Here is a 15,164-nt window from a genome sequence, read left to right as displayed (position 1 = left end):
CTTCAAGGGGTATAGTTTGGAAAGCATAGTAAATATAATTTTATAAATTTAAATATTAAATTCTATAAATTTAAAATGTAATTTTATATTTTGAAATTTTAATTGTCTAGTTTTCTTACAACAGATTTTAAAGAATTAAGGTTTGGCAAATCCTTTTTTTTTTTTCTAGTAAGCCTAGACCATTTAGATCTCAGGTGATGTGAATGGAACCCTATGGAAAAAAGAAAAAGCTGCACAGCTCCAAGGTCAGCGAGCACAGGAGTTAAAGGCAAGTGATTCAATACCACCTCCACAAAAACTAGCTGGTTTACCTTATGCAAATAATTTTAATCCTCTGAACCTCAAGGTTCTCATCTGTAAAATGGGATAACAATGATACCTACTCCGTAGGGTCACTGTAAATGAAACAAACCATGTAAAGTACTTAACATACGACGGCATACACTAAGTTACCCAGCAAAAGTCAGATGTCATTGGAGGCCCTTACCTGCTGGGGACCTGAAATTCGCAGATGGAAGTCACTTATGGTGATGAGTAAGAATATTTTACTTTCCATCTTTTATTAAAAGGGAATGTAGATTTTAAAGATTGAGAGACACTGATAGAATTTAAACTCCTGATTTTCTGGTGGTCCCTAAATCTCGAACTTTCTAGCCATTTCTCGAACTTTCCTCCTATCACTAATAGTTTTTAATTTCACTGAATACACATTGTAATTAGCCTACATTCTAGAATAACACAGAAAGTTATCTTGGAATTCTTTTTTTTTGTCCAATTTTCAACACTTACAAGTTTCAAGACATAACGTTATTACTTGAATATTCCTCATTTCCATCGCCTTTGTGTCATTCCAGGTCAGCCAAAAGAATTACTTTCCATAATGAAATCTATGTGCCTCCTTTATCTCACTCAAGAACAAGGTATATACACGGTAAGAAGGTGGAACAGCCAAGATAAAAAACTTTCTCCAGCATCCTTACATTTGAGCCTGCATCAGTGAGCACAATAATTAAAACTTCCTAATGGCTTTTGTTTTTAATGATATTTCAATTATGCAAATCTAAAAAAAAATTTCCAATGGGCTCAAAAGTTCTCTCCATAAAAGGTGACATTTTGAGGGATAAAATGGGCCTGATTTGTTTCTATAGTGGAAGTATGAATGACAAAGTCTATATAATTTTGTTTTTCTCTGTTTTAAGTTATGTAATGATGTAAAACTATTTCCAATCATGAGTCTTTTATGTCACATTTAGGAATTACTTGCCAGAATAGGAAACTCCTATCAATTTGAAAAGTACCCATGTCAAAAGTGAAGTTAATGGTATTTGGAAATTTAGCTTAGAATGAGACCACAAAATTATCTATTTTTATATAAAATATATGCTTACAAGCATATATTTTAAAAAGTATACTTTATAAATACCACCATCATTAAAACTAATATATATGCCTTAAAAAGAGGGGAAACACATCTGCCTTCACTTTCTGGTTGACCTTTGAAAAAAAATTTATTTCTCAAAGATTACATTTAAGATCAAGTATAAAATCATTATTTTGTTTTAACTCATCTTGAAGTGACTGTTGGAAATAATAGTAAAAGTCAAAAATCCAAACTGAACAAGTTAGTCATGATGCCGTTACATTTAGAAATCACTCAACTTGAATCCTTTAGTTCATTTACTGAAAGCATTTAATCTGTCTCTATGTATCCTACGTAAAGATGAATATAATGGGATGCTTGTCCTTGAGAAGTTTATCACTTCATAAGAAGACAAATATGTAAGCAAAACATTATAGTCCAAAATACTAAGTATAATATAAATAAATACATGTATGAATGGGAGTGCAGAAGAGTAAGTGATTAGCAGACATAAAAGATTATCTTTCTTTTTTTCCTAAGGAAAGGAAAAGCCATATTAATATATTCACTGGATTCCAAATTAAACTGAAGAAATGAAAGGATTTTAATTTAACTCACATTCAACTGTAACTTTAAATTTTGATTATAATAGTTTAATAAATATGGAAATTTACAGAACATCTACCTAGGTAAGTGCATCTCAGTAATTCCTGCATGTTCTTAATTGAGGTTTCTCTCAGTTCTTACCTGACTTCATTTAGCCTTTGGTGTTCTTGCCACCACACTTGCTTGTGTTGCTTTATTAGTGTTTGCTCTTTAGATATCTTTGAAGTCTGCACTGCTTTTCTGATCTAGATTTAAAGGAACAAAAGAGGAGCAATTTCCATGTCTTTTAAGTGTTTTCCACAATAAAAATGTTTAATCTGTAATTTCTAAGTTAAATACTTATTCTTTTTCAATCCTATTCGTGCATTTTCTAACATTAGCACCTTTCTAAAGGTGAAGTAATTCTATTTTCCGTACATACAATAAATAACACCTTAATTCATCTAGCCCCAGAAAATCTGCAAGAGTATTCCATATATTTTCTTGCCTGTTTACACATCTTCCCTGCCAGGCATCATAGGCACCATTATTCCTATGTTACAGATGAGGACAGTGAAGTTCAGAGAGGTTAAAAGACTTGGTCAAGACCATCAAACTCATAAACAGCAGAATCACATAGAACCTCAGTGTTCAGATTGGTTTTTTTTTTTTTTTTTTTTTTTTTGCGGTATGCGGGCCTCTCACTGTTGTGGCCTCTCCCGTTGCGGAGCACAGGCTCCAGACGCGCAGGCTCAGCGGCCATGGATCACGGGCCTAGACGTTCCGCGCCATGTGGGATCTTCCCGGACCGGGGCACGAACCCGTGTCCCCTGCATCGGCAGGCGGACTCTCAACCACTGTGCCACCAGGGAAGCCCCAGATTGGTTTTATGTGATCCTTCAGCACTGGATGGGAAAAGGTCATTGGATAAGTTACTAGGAGGCCTGGCTTTAGTCTCAGCTTCAGTATCTACTAGAAATGTGACCTTGAACTGTATATACAATTTTAATCTTTCAACTCCATGACTTTGTAAATAAAATTTTAAACTAAAACTTAAATTTTAAATTTCAGGCAAATCTTTATTTGAAGGTACTAAACAAGGAAACAGTGAAAAATCAGGTAGCATTGAAACCCAAATTTTCAACTAAATTTAAATTTTTCCCGAATTTTATGACTTTTAAAAAATGCTTTTGGGTTTGTGTTGATAAGATATGTCAGGCCTGGGTCTGTTTACCTCAAGATCCATTCTTGGCCATTTTCCTCGTCTGCTCCACATCAGAGAGCAGCCTGCGTTTCTCAGACACCCCTAGCAACTGCCTTCCAGCTGGGTTCAGCCAAAGGGAGACATTGGTAGTGGGAGATTGGAGGGAGGGAGGGAGGGAGGAAGGGAGAAGCCAAAGGATTACTCACTTCTCCTGCCTTCTCTCTCCCAGAGGGGTCTCCACAAGCATCTGCATCTTCTCCATTGCACCAACATTTCTTGACATTTCTATTATGGTTCTAACTATCTCTGGGTAACCTCCGCCTATGGGATGTACTACAACCTTGCTTCTTCTAAATGTCCCTCCAACCCAGGCAAGGCAATGACTCACTTCTGTTCTAATCCCTGTGTTGGTTCACAGTCCTCTGGCTTCTCAGCTCTATCACCTGTGTAACCATTTCCTGCATTAAAGACCCCTCTATTCTAAATCCTTAAGTGGTTAGACTCTGACTGACATGTCCATGCTGAACTTGTGTATTTCATATTAATACTTTTAAACATCTATAAAAGTGTTAATCTGAAATCAGAAACTTGATGAAATATGCATATTTTATATTTTCCCTGTTACTAGAATACTTAGTACCCTGAAAGGCTTAACAGATCAATACTGAAGACATAAAAACTTAAGAAGAAAAGTTCTAAAACGACTATAATGCATGCTATTTCTAGCTGTCATTCACTGATTACCATAAGCTTGAGTTTATCTTTCCACTGTTCTGGTTACTGATTCAAAATTAGGGGTATAGGGCTTCCCTGGTGGCGCAGTGGTTGAAAGTCCGCCTGCCGATGCAGGGGAAACGGGTTCGTGCCCCGGTCCGGGAAGATCCCACATGCCGCAGAGTGGCTAGGCCCGTGAGTCATGGCTGCTGAGCCTGCATCGTCCGGAGCCTGTGCTCCGCAACGGGAGAGGCCACAACAGTGAGAGGCCCGCGTACTGCAAAAAAAAAAAAGAAAAAAAAAATCAAGGGTATAAGAAAACAAAATAACCCAAACATTACTTAAAAAAACACAAAGTTGGGGCTTCCCTGGTGGCGCAGTGATTGAGAGTCCGCCTGCCGATGCAGGGGACACGGGTTCGTGCCCCGGTCCGGGAAGATCCCACATGCCGCGGAGTGGCTGGGCCCGTGAGCCATGGCTGCTGGGCCTGCGCGTCCGGAGCCTGTGCTCCGCGACGGGAGAGGCCACAGCAGTGAGAGGCCCACGTACCGCAAAAAAAAAAAAAACAAACAAAAAAAAAACACAAAGGCAAAGGCAAATCTTTTCTTAAGAGTGCTACAATTATGAAATTTAGGAGAAAAGTACATTTAAATTAGAACAGGAGGGACATCCCTGGTGGTGCAGTGGTTAAGAATCCGCCTGCCATTGCAGGGGACATGGGTTCGATCCCTGGTCCGGGAAGATCCCACATGCCGTGGAGCAACTAAGTCCCTGCACCACAACTCCTGTGGCTTGTGCTCTAGAGCCCGCAAGCCACAACTACTGAGCCCATGTGACACAACTACTGAAGCCCGCGTGCCTAGAGTCCGTGCTCTGCAACAAGAGAAGCCACCACAGTGAGAAGCACACGCACTGCAACGAAGAGTAGCCCAGGCTCGCCACAACTAGAGAAAGCCCACACACAGCAATGAAGACCCAATGAAGCCACAAGTAAATAAATAAAATAAATAAATTTATTAAATAAATAAATAAGTCAGAACAGGACATTGCAGGAAAACATACAGCCATCTCTCTATTTCGCAGAAAAAATAAAAGTATATATGTAGTGTTTCTAAAATCAGACACTTGTGTTTGCTTGAAGAATGCCTAAAACTCATTCCAACTATTTACCATCTATAGTCTCTGAAGTTTGTTGCAGCAGGCACAACTTTTAAAATTAGATTTCTTTGACATATTTGGTCCATACTGTACAAAAAAATTAAAACACATTGGTGAAAGATGTAGACACATTTCTATAATTAAAAAAAAAATCAATGCTACTGCCTTTGGTCCCAGGGAAAGGCCAATTAAGTAGACTATAAAAGTGAAAATAAAGCTACAGTTTTTCACTAGACACTTTGAATATTTTGCAGAACATCCTGAGTTTTTTGTAAATTCACTCATTGACTCTACTTCTATCTTTGGCCAAATTTTTTTTAAAAATAAAGTTTGTAAACAAGAAGATTTAAAATTGTATCTTTTTCAATAGTTTCTAGGGGATTCCAATTCATTTTGCTGAGCAATAAGCCATTTGAAAGCAATATTTTAGGTGGATGATGATTTATGCAAAATGCTGATGAATTAAAATTTACAAAAGTAATACATTCGAAAGTAGTTTATTGTGATGAGCCAAGATAATAAAACCCTAAATAGGTACCCTGAAATACCGTGAAAGCCCTTTGGGCCAGATGATCCATCTTTAGATATAAACAACAGTAATTAGTGGACAATTTAAGTGTTGGTTACATGTACCTATGTCAAAATTCATTGATATGTACACTTTAGATTTGTGTACTTCACTATATGTGAGTTATAACTCAATACAGAACTGAAGAAATAAAAATTTTTTAAAAACTATACTAAGATGCAATTCCTCATCTATCAGGTTGGCGAAAACTAAAATATTTAACAAAACACTGTGTGAGGCTATGGGAAAACATGTTCTCTCTCTTATGTTGCTAGTGGGAATACAAAATGATGCAACCCCCCCGTAGAAGGGAATTTGGAGTTTCATATGGATTTATCCTTTGACCAAGCAATCTTACCTATAGAAATCTACCTGAAAACTGTATTGGCCGAAGTATAAAAAGATAGGTGAACAAAGCTATTCACTGCAGCACAATTTATAATAGAAAAAGACAAGCGCAGAGATTCTGTCAATAAGTGTTCTTACCGAAATAAATTGAACTTGAATCTGATCAAGTCTCCAGATATAACTACCAATTACTGGAAATACAAGAGATAGGAAAATATGTTTAATGACACCACCAGGATGTAATCAGCAAAATCCAGACTGTAAGAAACTATAAAGGATAAACACTACAATTTCTTCAAAAATTAAATTATAAGAATACAAGAGGATGGGGCTTCCCTGGTGGCACAGTGGTTAAGAATCCGCCTGCCAATACCGGGGACATGGGTTCGAGCCCTGGTCCGGGGAGATCCCACATGGTGCGGAGCAGCTAAGTCCCTGCACCACAACTACTGAAGCCCAGGCACCTAGAGCCCGTGCTTTGCAACAAGAGAAGCCACTGAAATGAGAAGCCCGTGCACTGCAACAAAGAGTAGCCCCTGCTCACCACAACTAGAGAAAGTCCGTGCACAGCAACGAAGACCCAACGCAGCCAAAAATACATAAATAAAATAAAATAAATTTATATTAAAAAAAAAGGACACAAGAGGATGGAGGAAGAAACCTAAAAAATTAAAATCAATTGTAATATATGGATATTATTTAGATACTAATTTGAATAAACTTTAAGAAAAAAATTTGGAGACAATCAGGGAAATTTAACACTGATTATTTGAAATTATTAAGAAATCATGAACATTTTAATAGTAATGGTATTGTAGGGTTTGGGGTTTTATAGCCCTAATCTTTTAGAGATACTGCTGAAATATTTATGGTGAATAATATGATGTCTGAAATTTCAAAATAATCTGGTGCAGAGGGAAGTCATAGGTGGGAGTACAGAAGAAATAACGGCCAAGAGTTGTTCATAGTTGAAGCTGGATAATGTTACGTGGAGATTAATGATACCATTCACTCCAATTTTGCATATTTTTGCAATTTTCCATAATATAGTGTTTTAAAAAAAGAATTAGTAGATGGATTACTTGAGTTGGACAAGAAATATTCATTCTTGCTAAGCAAAGAAATTCAAATAAAAATAATTGTAAAGATCTCTTTTGTACTTAAACTGGGAATGAACAGTTAACATATAATGTACCAAAAATTGGTCTCAATTTTCAGCCCACATCTACTATTTGGCTTCAGGTTCAGTCTCAGCCTTTGAAAGACTAGATTACTCAATGTGCACATCAGTGTCTCATCTGGCATCCTGGAATTTGTGCATGATCAATAACACAGCAATTATATAGGTCACTATCACATCTAATCAGTATAACAATACCGGCCAAACGAATCAGGCAAGACTTCCTAATTTATTTTTAATTAAAAATACTATTAATTTCTTTTCAAATATAGCTAAGCATTCTAGATGTAACTTGAAGCAAAAATCTTATGTGCTTTTTAAAAAATTAATTAATTAATTAATTTTTGGCCGCGTTGTGTCTTCGTTGCTGCGCACGGGCTTTCTCTAGTTGCAGCAAATGGAGGCTACTCTTCGTTGCAGTGCACGGGCATCTCATTGCGGTGACTTCTCTAGTTGTGAAGCACGGGCTCTAGGCGCATGGGCTTCAGTAGTTGTGGCATGCGGGCTCAGTAGCTGTGGCGCACGGGCTTATTTGCTCCGTGGCATGTGGGATCTTCCCAGACCAGGGATCGAACCCATCTCCCCTGCATTGGCAGGCAGGTTCTTAACCACTGCGCAACCAGGGAAGTCCTTCTTATGTGCTTTATATGTTAACATTCTATCATTCAGCTTGAGTATGTTTACATTTAATATTGTCACAGTAAAGTGCCGTAGTAATAATGATTGTTAAAGCTGTTAATTTCATGTGCAAAAAAATGGGCATATTTAATTAGTAAAAAAAAAATTGGGAGTTGACTGATAATTAATACAAATATTAAGAGAGAATGTGTTAACTATGTAACATTAAGAATAAAATATTCTTCAGTCAACACATATTTCATAAAATGTTAAACAATAATATAAGAAAGGATAACAGAGACAATATTATCATAATTCCAGTTGATGTAGGCTGTTTGATATATTAGCATTCATAACATTAAACAAAATAAATTTTAAGAATTGTATTTAATTTTCAGTTATCTAATTCCATTTAAGCCATGTATCTTTCAAGAAAAAGCCCTATTTGGGAATTGTTCACATCTTACAAGAAAAAATTAAAAGCAAAATGTCAAGTTGATATCTCTAAATTAAATGAGAAGGGAAGAGTCCAAAAATCATGAAAATGACATTCCCAATAAATCTTCCTTAAACTAGATATAATAAAAAATGAAGATTGTATAAAGGAAAGAAGACTGTTTGAAAATGATGAGGTATCCAGGACACATTTTGTTCCCACTGACCAAATTCAAAACAATGGATATTACAAAAATGCTTTCAAAGGAAAATTATTTATTATTATGAATCGATGGAGACTAAAAATGGAAGCAAAAAGCTTGTCAAAATGATTGCTACAGAATGTGAACCATTTTCAGTAGTTGATGGCAAGAGATTTTTTGAGATTTGCCAAGCTATGAATCCCAGGTACCAAGTTATTTCTAGAAAATATATAACTAAAAAGCTTCTTCATGAATGATATTCTGTGAACAAAAAGGTTATTGATGTTATTTAAAATGTCAGTTGAGAGTGATCATCCATTTAACCTCATAAATGTATAACACAGTGACCAGAGAAGCACTATAGTTAACTGACAGTGCTAAGAAATTATTGTCCCTGAACTTAATGTCAAACTCAAAAAACCACATTAATAATTTAAAATTTTAAATATGTTTACTCTTTGATAGAAATCCTATCATCAAAGAGAAATTCACTTTGACCAAATATTGATTTTAACATTCAACGATTCCCCATTCATCCAAAATGTGCATCTGGATAGAGGAATAGATAGATGGACAGACAGATGGATGAACAGATATGTAGATAATATTTGGAATATATATATGAACATATATGTACAGTCAACCTTGAACAACACAGGTTTGAACTGCATGGGTCCACTTATATGTGCACTGTTTTCACTAAACACTACAGTATCACACAATCTGCAGCTGGTTAAATCTGAGGATGTACAGCCATAGATATAGAGCAACCTTGGATTCAGAGGGCTGACTAGGAGAGCTAACTATAAATTATACACAGATTTTCTTCCAATAGATGGTCAGCACCCCTAACCCTCGCATTGCTCAAGAGTCAACTGTACACATTCCAATACTGAAAAGGGTGCAGACAAAATGTTTGTAGTGGCAACTTTACTACAACAGTACTTTGGGAGAGAACTAAAAAACATTCATACTTTTTGGCCCAGACATCCCAATCACGGGAATTTATCCACATAAAGTGTCTATGCATGAAGATATTTACGGAAACATGATTTCCAATATCACAAACTTGGATACAACCTAAATATCCAAAAATTGGAATGTGATAAGGTATTCATCTTTTTCTATTTGGAGTACTCATCACTCCTGTTTTTGTTTGGCTAATTCTTATTGTCCTTGAGATTCCAATTACAATGTTACTTCCTTGGAAAAGCCTTCCCACCCATTTAGGATCAAGTCCTGTTATTATACACAAGACAGCCTTTTTTATTGGAGTTTATATTTAATATAATTTTTTTTCAGGGCTTATTTGATAAACACTGGCTTCTCTCCTCCCTCTCTCCTGCAAATAGTACACCCCATGAGGGTAGGTGTTATATATTGTTCACCATTATATATTCAAGGCACATAATAAGTATTTATTATATGTATCAATACATATGTGTATAGATGGTATATATACAACAGATCAGTACAGAGGTCAGAAATATGAAAATAGTTTTATTAGGATGATAGTTATGTAAGTGATTTTGCCATAAAATTTCTTTGAATAACTTTAAATTATTTTAAAGCTATATCTGAAACAAACAAATAATGCCCTACTTTTTAAGTGGTCTCCTTAGTTTGAGGAGACATAGCTCATGAATATATGGTAATTTCCCCAGAATAGGGTATCAAATGTGCCTTGAAATCATGAGAGTTGCCTTTTTAGAAAGACATTAACAATAAAAAGCTATGTAAAACTAATATAACACAAAAATATTAAATATACATGAAAGCTTGTAAATTGCTAAATATGTTGCTTTGCTAAACCAGATTTTTTAATTTAACCAAGCAATGAAAATGCTGTTTATAATGTACTCTATCATTTGCATAAGAGGGAAACATACTGCCTGAATAATCCTAAACCCATCCATGGTCCTAAAATACTGTGCACAATCACTTGCACATAAACCTCTTTCAAATCTAGTCGAGGCTCACCTCTTCTTAGATCAGGGCAAAAAGGGAATTCGAGAAAAGAGAGGCACCTGGGGGCATACTTTGTATGGTGTTGCAGAAGGAGCTTTAAATTAGATGATAATCCATGGCTAGCACTTACTAGCAATTTTTATTTTTTTTAGATTATGTTAGAAATTGTTGAAAATTAATGAGATAGCTATCTTTCTAAAAATAAAGTTGAATTCAGGCCTCATGTGGTTGTTAAGAACATTAAATGAGTAATGCATGTAGACTACATAGCACAGTGTCTGAGAGCATTCAATAAATGTTGCTATTCACAGGGCTTCCCTGGTGGCGCAGTGGTTAAGAATCTGCCTGCCAGTGCAGGGGGACACGGGTTTGTGCCCTGGTCCAGGAAGATCCCACATGCCGTGGAGCAACTAAGCCCGTGCGTCACAACTACTGAGCCTGTGCTCTAGAGCCCAGAAGTCACAACTACTGAGCCCTCAAGCCACAACTACTGAGCCTGTGTGCTGCAACTACTGAAGCCCGTGCACCTAGAGCCTGTGTTCCACAACAAGAGAAGCCACCGCAATGAGAAGCCCGTGCACCGCAACATAGAGTAGCCCCCGCTCGCCACAAATAAAGTGCACATGCAGCAACGAAGACCCAACACAGCCAAAAAAATAAAGAAACAGGAAAAAAAAAATGTTGCTATTCACTATTACCAATAGTTGGAAGATTCTAAAAACTATTTAGAATGTTATTTATTTTCACATTTCATTGTAACTACCATTTTACTTTCTAGCAATTCAATTTTCCAAAACTAGAAAACACACACACACACACACACACACACACACACACACACACACACACACACACACACACACACACACACACACACACACACACACACCTTCTAACCTTTAGCTCCGTAGAGGCAGAAGCTAATTTTTTTGCTTCGGTTAATGCATGCAATTGTTGATAGTCTACTGGTTTGTACTTGGTGCTTCTCATTTCATTTTTCATACGAAATACCAGATTATCTGTTTTTCATCAAAAACAGAAAATGACAAAGAAATAGTACTATGTTATTGGAAGTCAAAATAGAATTATGGCAACATGTTGACTGCAGGTCTTATTTTTAAAGATTTTTAAGCAAATATGAGAAGTAATATATTGCAATATTTGTAGTATATTTGAACCTCAATTTCTGGAAATTTAAAAAATATTACCACTATATTCCTTGCATAAAATTACTTCTAAAAGGGCATAAAAGGAATACTTCCATTTAAGTTAGTACATTGAGAATTTTAGAAAATTATATTGTCAAGTTACAAAGTGTGACCATTCTTTTTATTTAAAATGTGTTAGTCATCAACTGTGAATATTTAAGTATCACATTCTTATGAATCAAATTAAGTAAATAGAATTTTTAAAGTCATAGCTGCATTTTTAACTTAGAAAAATTGATTTCAATTAAATACGAAAAAAGGTTGAAACTGAAACCTAAAAAATTTAATAGGCCAGATAAGATTAAAATGATACAAAATGTTTGGGCAGCCATTCTCCATCCAAGCATATAAAATGTCCTAGTTTAGTTTGATACTAACTATTTTGGTAAAGTAAAACATAGGTAGAGGATACTCTAAGGCCAAGTAGCATGAAGTATAAAAATTTGGGTAATTCAAGCATCATTGCCTCAATGATGTGAAAAATTCAGCTGTGCATTGTAAGGCGATTAAGATTTATTAAGTATATCATGGATCACATGACTGCAAGAAGCTCCCAAACGATTTAAGGACAAGCACAGGAGAGAATGGTTGGCCTGACTATTGTAGGGGAACTGGAGAAATCTTCAATGTGACCAAAAAATGAACCTTCCATTATTAAACTTTTGAAAATCAACATTCCAACTTTATATCACCAATAATCCACCATAAATCATAAAACAGGCTTAGAAGTAGAAAAAATACCTGAGGTATCATTTTTCTGAACTGTCATGAATGGTCGGTCTCTTTTATCCATGTTTTCCATATCTGTCAAGGAAACAAAAGAGAGCTAATAACATTTTACAATGTAATTTTAAAAACTGTTTTAAAGATATGTTCATTGTAGTGATTTTTGAAATAAGGTCCAGGACCGGATGCCATAACTCCATGTATTTTATTAAAATTTGTTTCTCTTTGCTCCTAGAAGCCTCCTTCCATTAGTTTTTTCTCTTTGTGCTTTTCCTGATCTTGGTTTCTCCAACCAATCTCTTATCTCCTAGTTACCCTCTCTTGGATTGTCCCAGTGACTGGTAAATATTTTGTGATTAAAAAATTGTGTATGTTTTATCTTGAGTTCTCGAGAGGAAAGAAACACCTAAATTAAAGAATAAAGCAGCTAGGCAAATTACTTATTACTTCTCTTCAGCAATGCAGTACTTGTGGTGGATATGGGGATGTGCAATCCACTTCTAGAAAGCACTTGATGCTTACCTGTCACCAGCTTCAGGGTTGGACTCAGCTGCAGAGAACAGCCTTGCCCAAAGGCACACCATTCCTGGGGTAGCCTATACCCAATGACAGAGTGAGGCAAGGATGTAAAGACCCAGCAGTTTGGGCTTAATGCAGGTCACTCTGATGGGCAATATTTGCTCCAGAGCTCCCTTCGGGGTTGACCCACACTTCGTTGGACCTGCATTGAAATTGAGTTTTTTATTTGCCCAATCTTGCTTCTCCCTTCTTCCTTTCACAGGTATGGGTTCCTGATAAATATCTAGCACTCCAAACTCTGCCTCAGCGTCTCCTTCCTAAGAACCCAACCTGAGGAGCACCAAACTGAACTGACATCTTTTTATGGCACCCCCAGGGCAAGATACTAGTCAAGTGGTTCTTTAAATAACAGAACACATTTTTCATACATTTTCGTTCCATATCTACTAGGTTGAACTGATCGTGTCTAGTGGCCTTTGCAGTAACCTAAATCTTCTTAAATGGAAGAAGTCACACAAGTCCATGATTTTCAGAAACTCTGCCAAGTTACCAAGAATCACGGAGATTGCTCACCAGCTTTAGGAATCTAGGGATAAACCTCAGTGTGTAATTTCTATAGGGTCTCTTGTTTTAAGCCTTTGATAATATTGACAATCCTCATAGCATCTGCCTTCTACTCATACCCATATCCTATCCATTAAGATTCTTTTTCACTCTGGAAGATTTTGCACATCTAATCTGTCCACCTGCATTGCCTCAAGCTCCCATCACCTCCTGCCTGGATGACAGAGGCATTCTACTTTGTACCTTTACAGTGCATTCTCCAAACAGCAGCCCAAGTAACCTCTTAAAAACTCTAAGCTGACCTTGTTGAATCCCTTCAATTGTACCCATACCCTTTAAGATAGTATCCAAACTTCTTTAAATGGCCTATAAGGCCCTGGATGATCTTGCCTTTGATCATCTCTCTACCCTCATCTCATTCACACATTCCAACCACACTGGTCTTTCTATTTCTCAAACATACCAAGTTCATTCTGCTTCAAGGCCTTCCCACTTGCAGTTCCCTCTGGTATTTAAGGTGAGGGCTTTGGTCATGTTGGAGACTTACTCAGTTTTCCTGGGACTCGCCCACGTATACAAGCTATTAAACTTTAGTGTGATTTTCCCCTGTTAATCTGTCTCATGTCAATTTAATTATTAGAACAACCAGAAGAACCTAGAACGGTAGAGGAAAATTCTTCTTCCCCAACACTATATGGTTCAAACTTAACTATGACCTTGATAAAATAAAATTTATATCTGAGGGCAAGACAAAAAAAATTTAAACAAAATTTTCATCTGCCTGCTTGGCCCTCTTCCCTCCCCTGCAGAGTGTACTGTGCATCTGCATTAACCAGACCTCCTCAGGAGATCACCTTTCTCCTTAATCTTTTAATGGGTTATGATGACCCACTATTAGCTTTGTAAGCACAGATCTGGATTGTGTAATCTGTCATTTGACTTATAACTCTATGTCTCAGAAATTTATATAACTGTGCTTTGACATATAACTGGTGGAACAGCCCTCAGAGCTTTCTGAAAGACTGTCTCCAGGTAATAATCTTCAGGATGGCTCAAATAAAATTGTCCATTTATTTCTAGATTGATGAATTTTTTTAAACATATTTATTGGGGTATAACTGCTTTACAATGATGCGTTAGTTTCTGCTTTATAACAAAGTGAATCAGCTATACATATACATATATCCCCATATCTCCTCCCTCTTGCATCTCCTTCCCACCTTCCCTATCTCACCCCTCTAGGTGGTCAGAAAGCACCGAGCTGATCTCTTGTGCTATGCGGCTGCTTCCCACTAGCTATCGATTTTACATTTCATAGTGTATATATGTCCATACCACTCTCTCACTTCATCCCAGCTTACCCTTCCGCCTCCCCGTGTCCTCAAGTCCATTCTCAACATCTGCGGCTTTATTCCTGTTCTGCCCCTAGATTCCTCAAAACCATTTTTTTTTTTTTTACATTCCATATATATGTGTTAGTATATGGTATTTGATTTTCTCTGACTTACTTCACTCTGTATGACAGACTCTAGGTCCATCTGCCTCACTACAAATAACTCAATTTCGTTTCCTTTTATGGCCCAGTAATATTTCACAGTATATATGTGCCACATCTTCTTTATCCATTCATCTGTCAATGGACACTTAGGTTGCTTACATGTCCTGGATATTGTAAATAGAGCTGCAATGAACATTGTGGTACATGACTCTTTTTGAAGTATAGTTTTCTCAGGGTATATGCCCAGTAGTGAGATTGCTGGGTCATATGGTAGTTCTATTTTTATTTTTTTAAGGAACCTCCATACT

General features: G+C 36.6%; 1 protein-coding gene across 1 annotated transcript in view; it reads right to left on the bottom strand.

Annotated features, from left to right (window-relative positions):
• Nucleotides 1-15,164, bottom strand: part of CCDC148 (coiled-coil domain containing 148) — a gene marked incomplete at both ends in the record, with an annotated part of 273,810 nt that overhangs the window by 165,786 nt on the left and 92,860 nt on the right. Inside the window, 3 exon segments of the mRNA XM_082659036.1 lie at nt 2,108-2,211; nt 11,239-11,360; nt 12,291-12,353. Coding sequence (XP_082515162.1) covers nt 2,108-2,211; nt 11,239-11,360; nt 12,291-12,353 — 289 coding nt within the window.

The sequence above is a fragment of the Grampus griseus genome (genome assembly GCF_964374135.1).
Source record: "Grampus griseus genome assembly, chromosome: 7".
Classification (NCBI taxonomy): Eukaryota; Metazoa; Chordata; class Mammalia; order Artiodactyla; family Delphinidae; genus Grampus; species Grampus griseus.
Note: the sequence above shows the minus strand (reverse complement) of the source record. Positions and strands in the feature narration are given on the sequence as shown.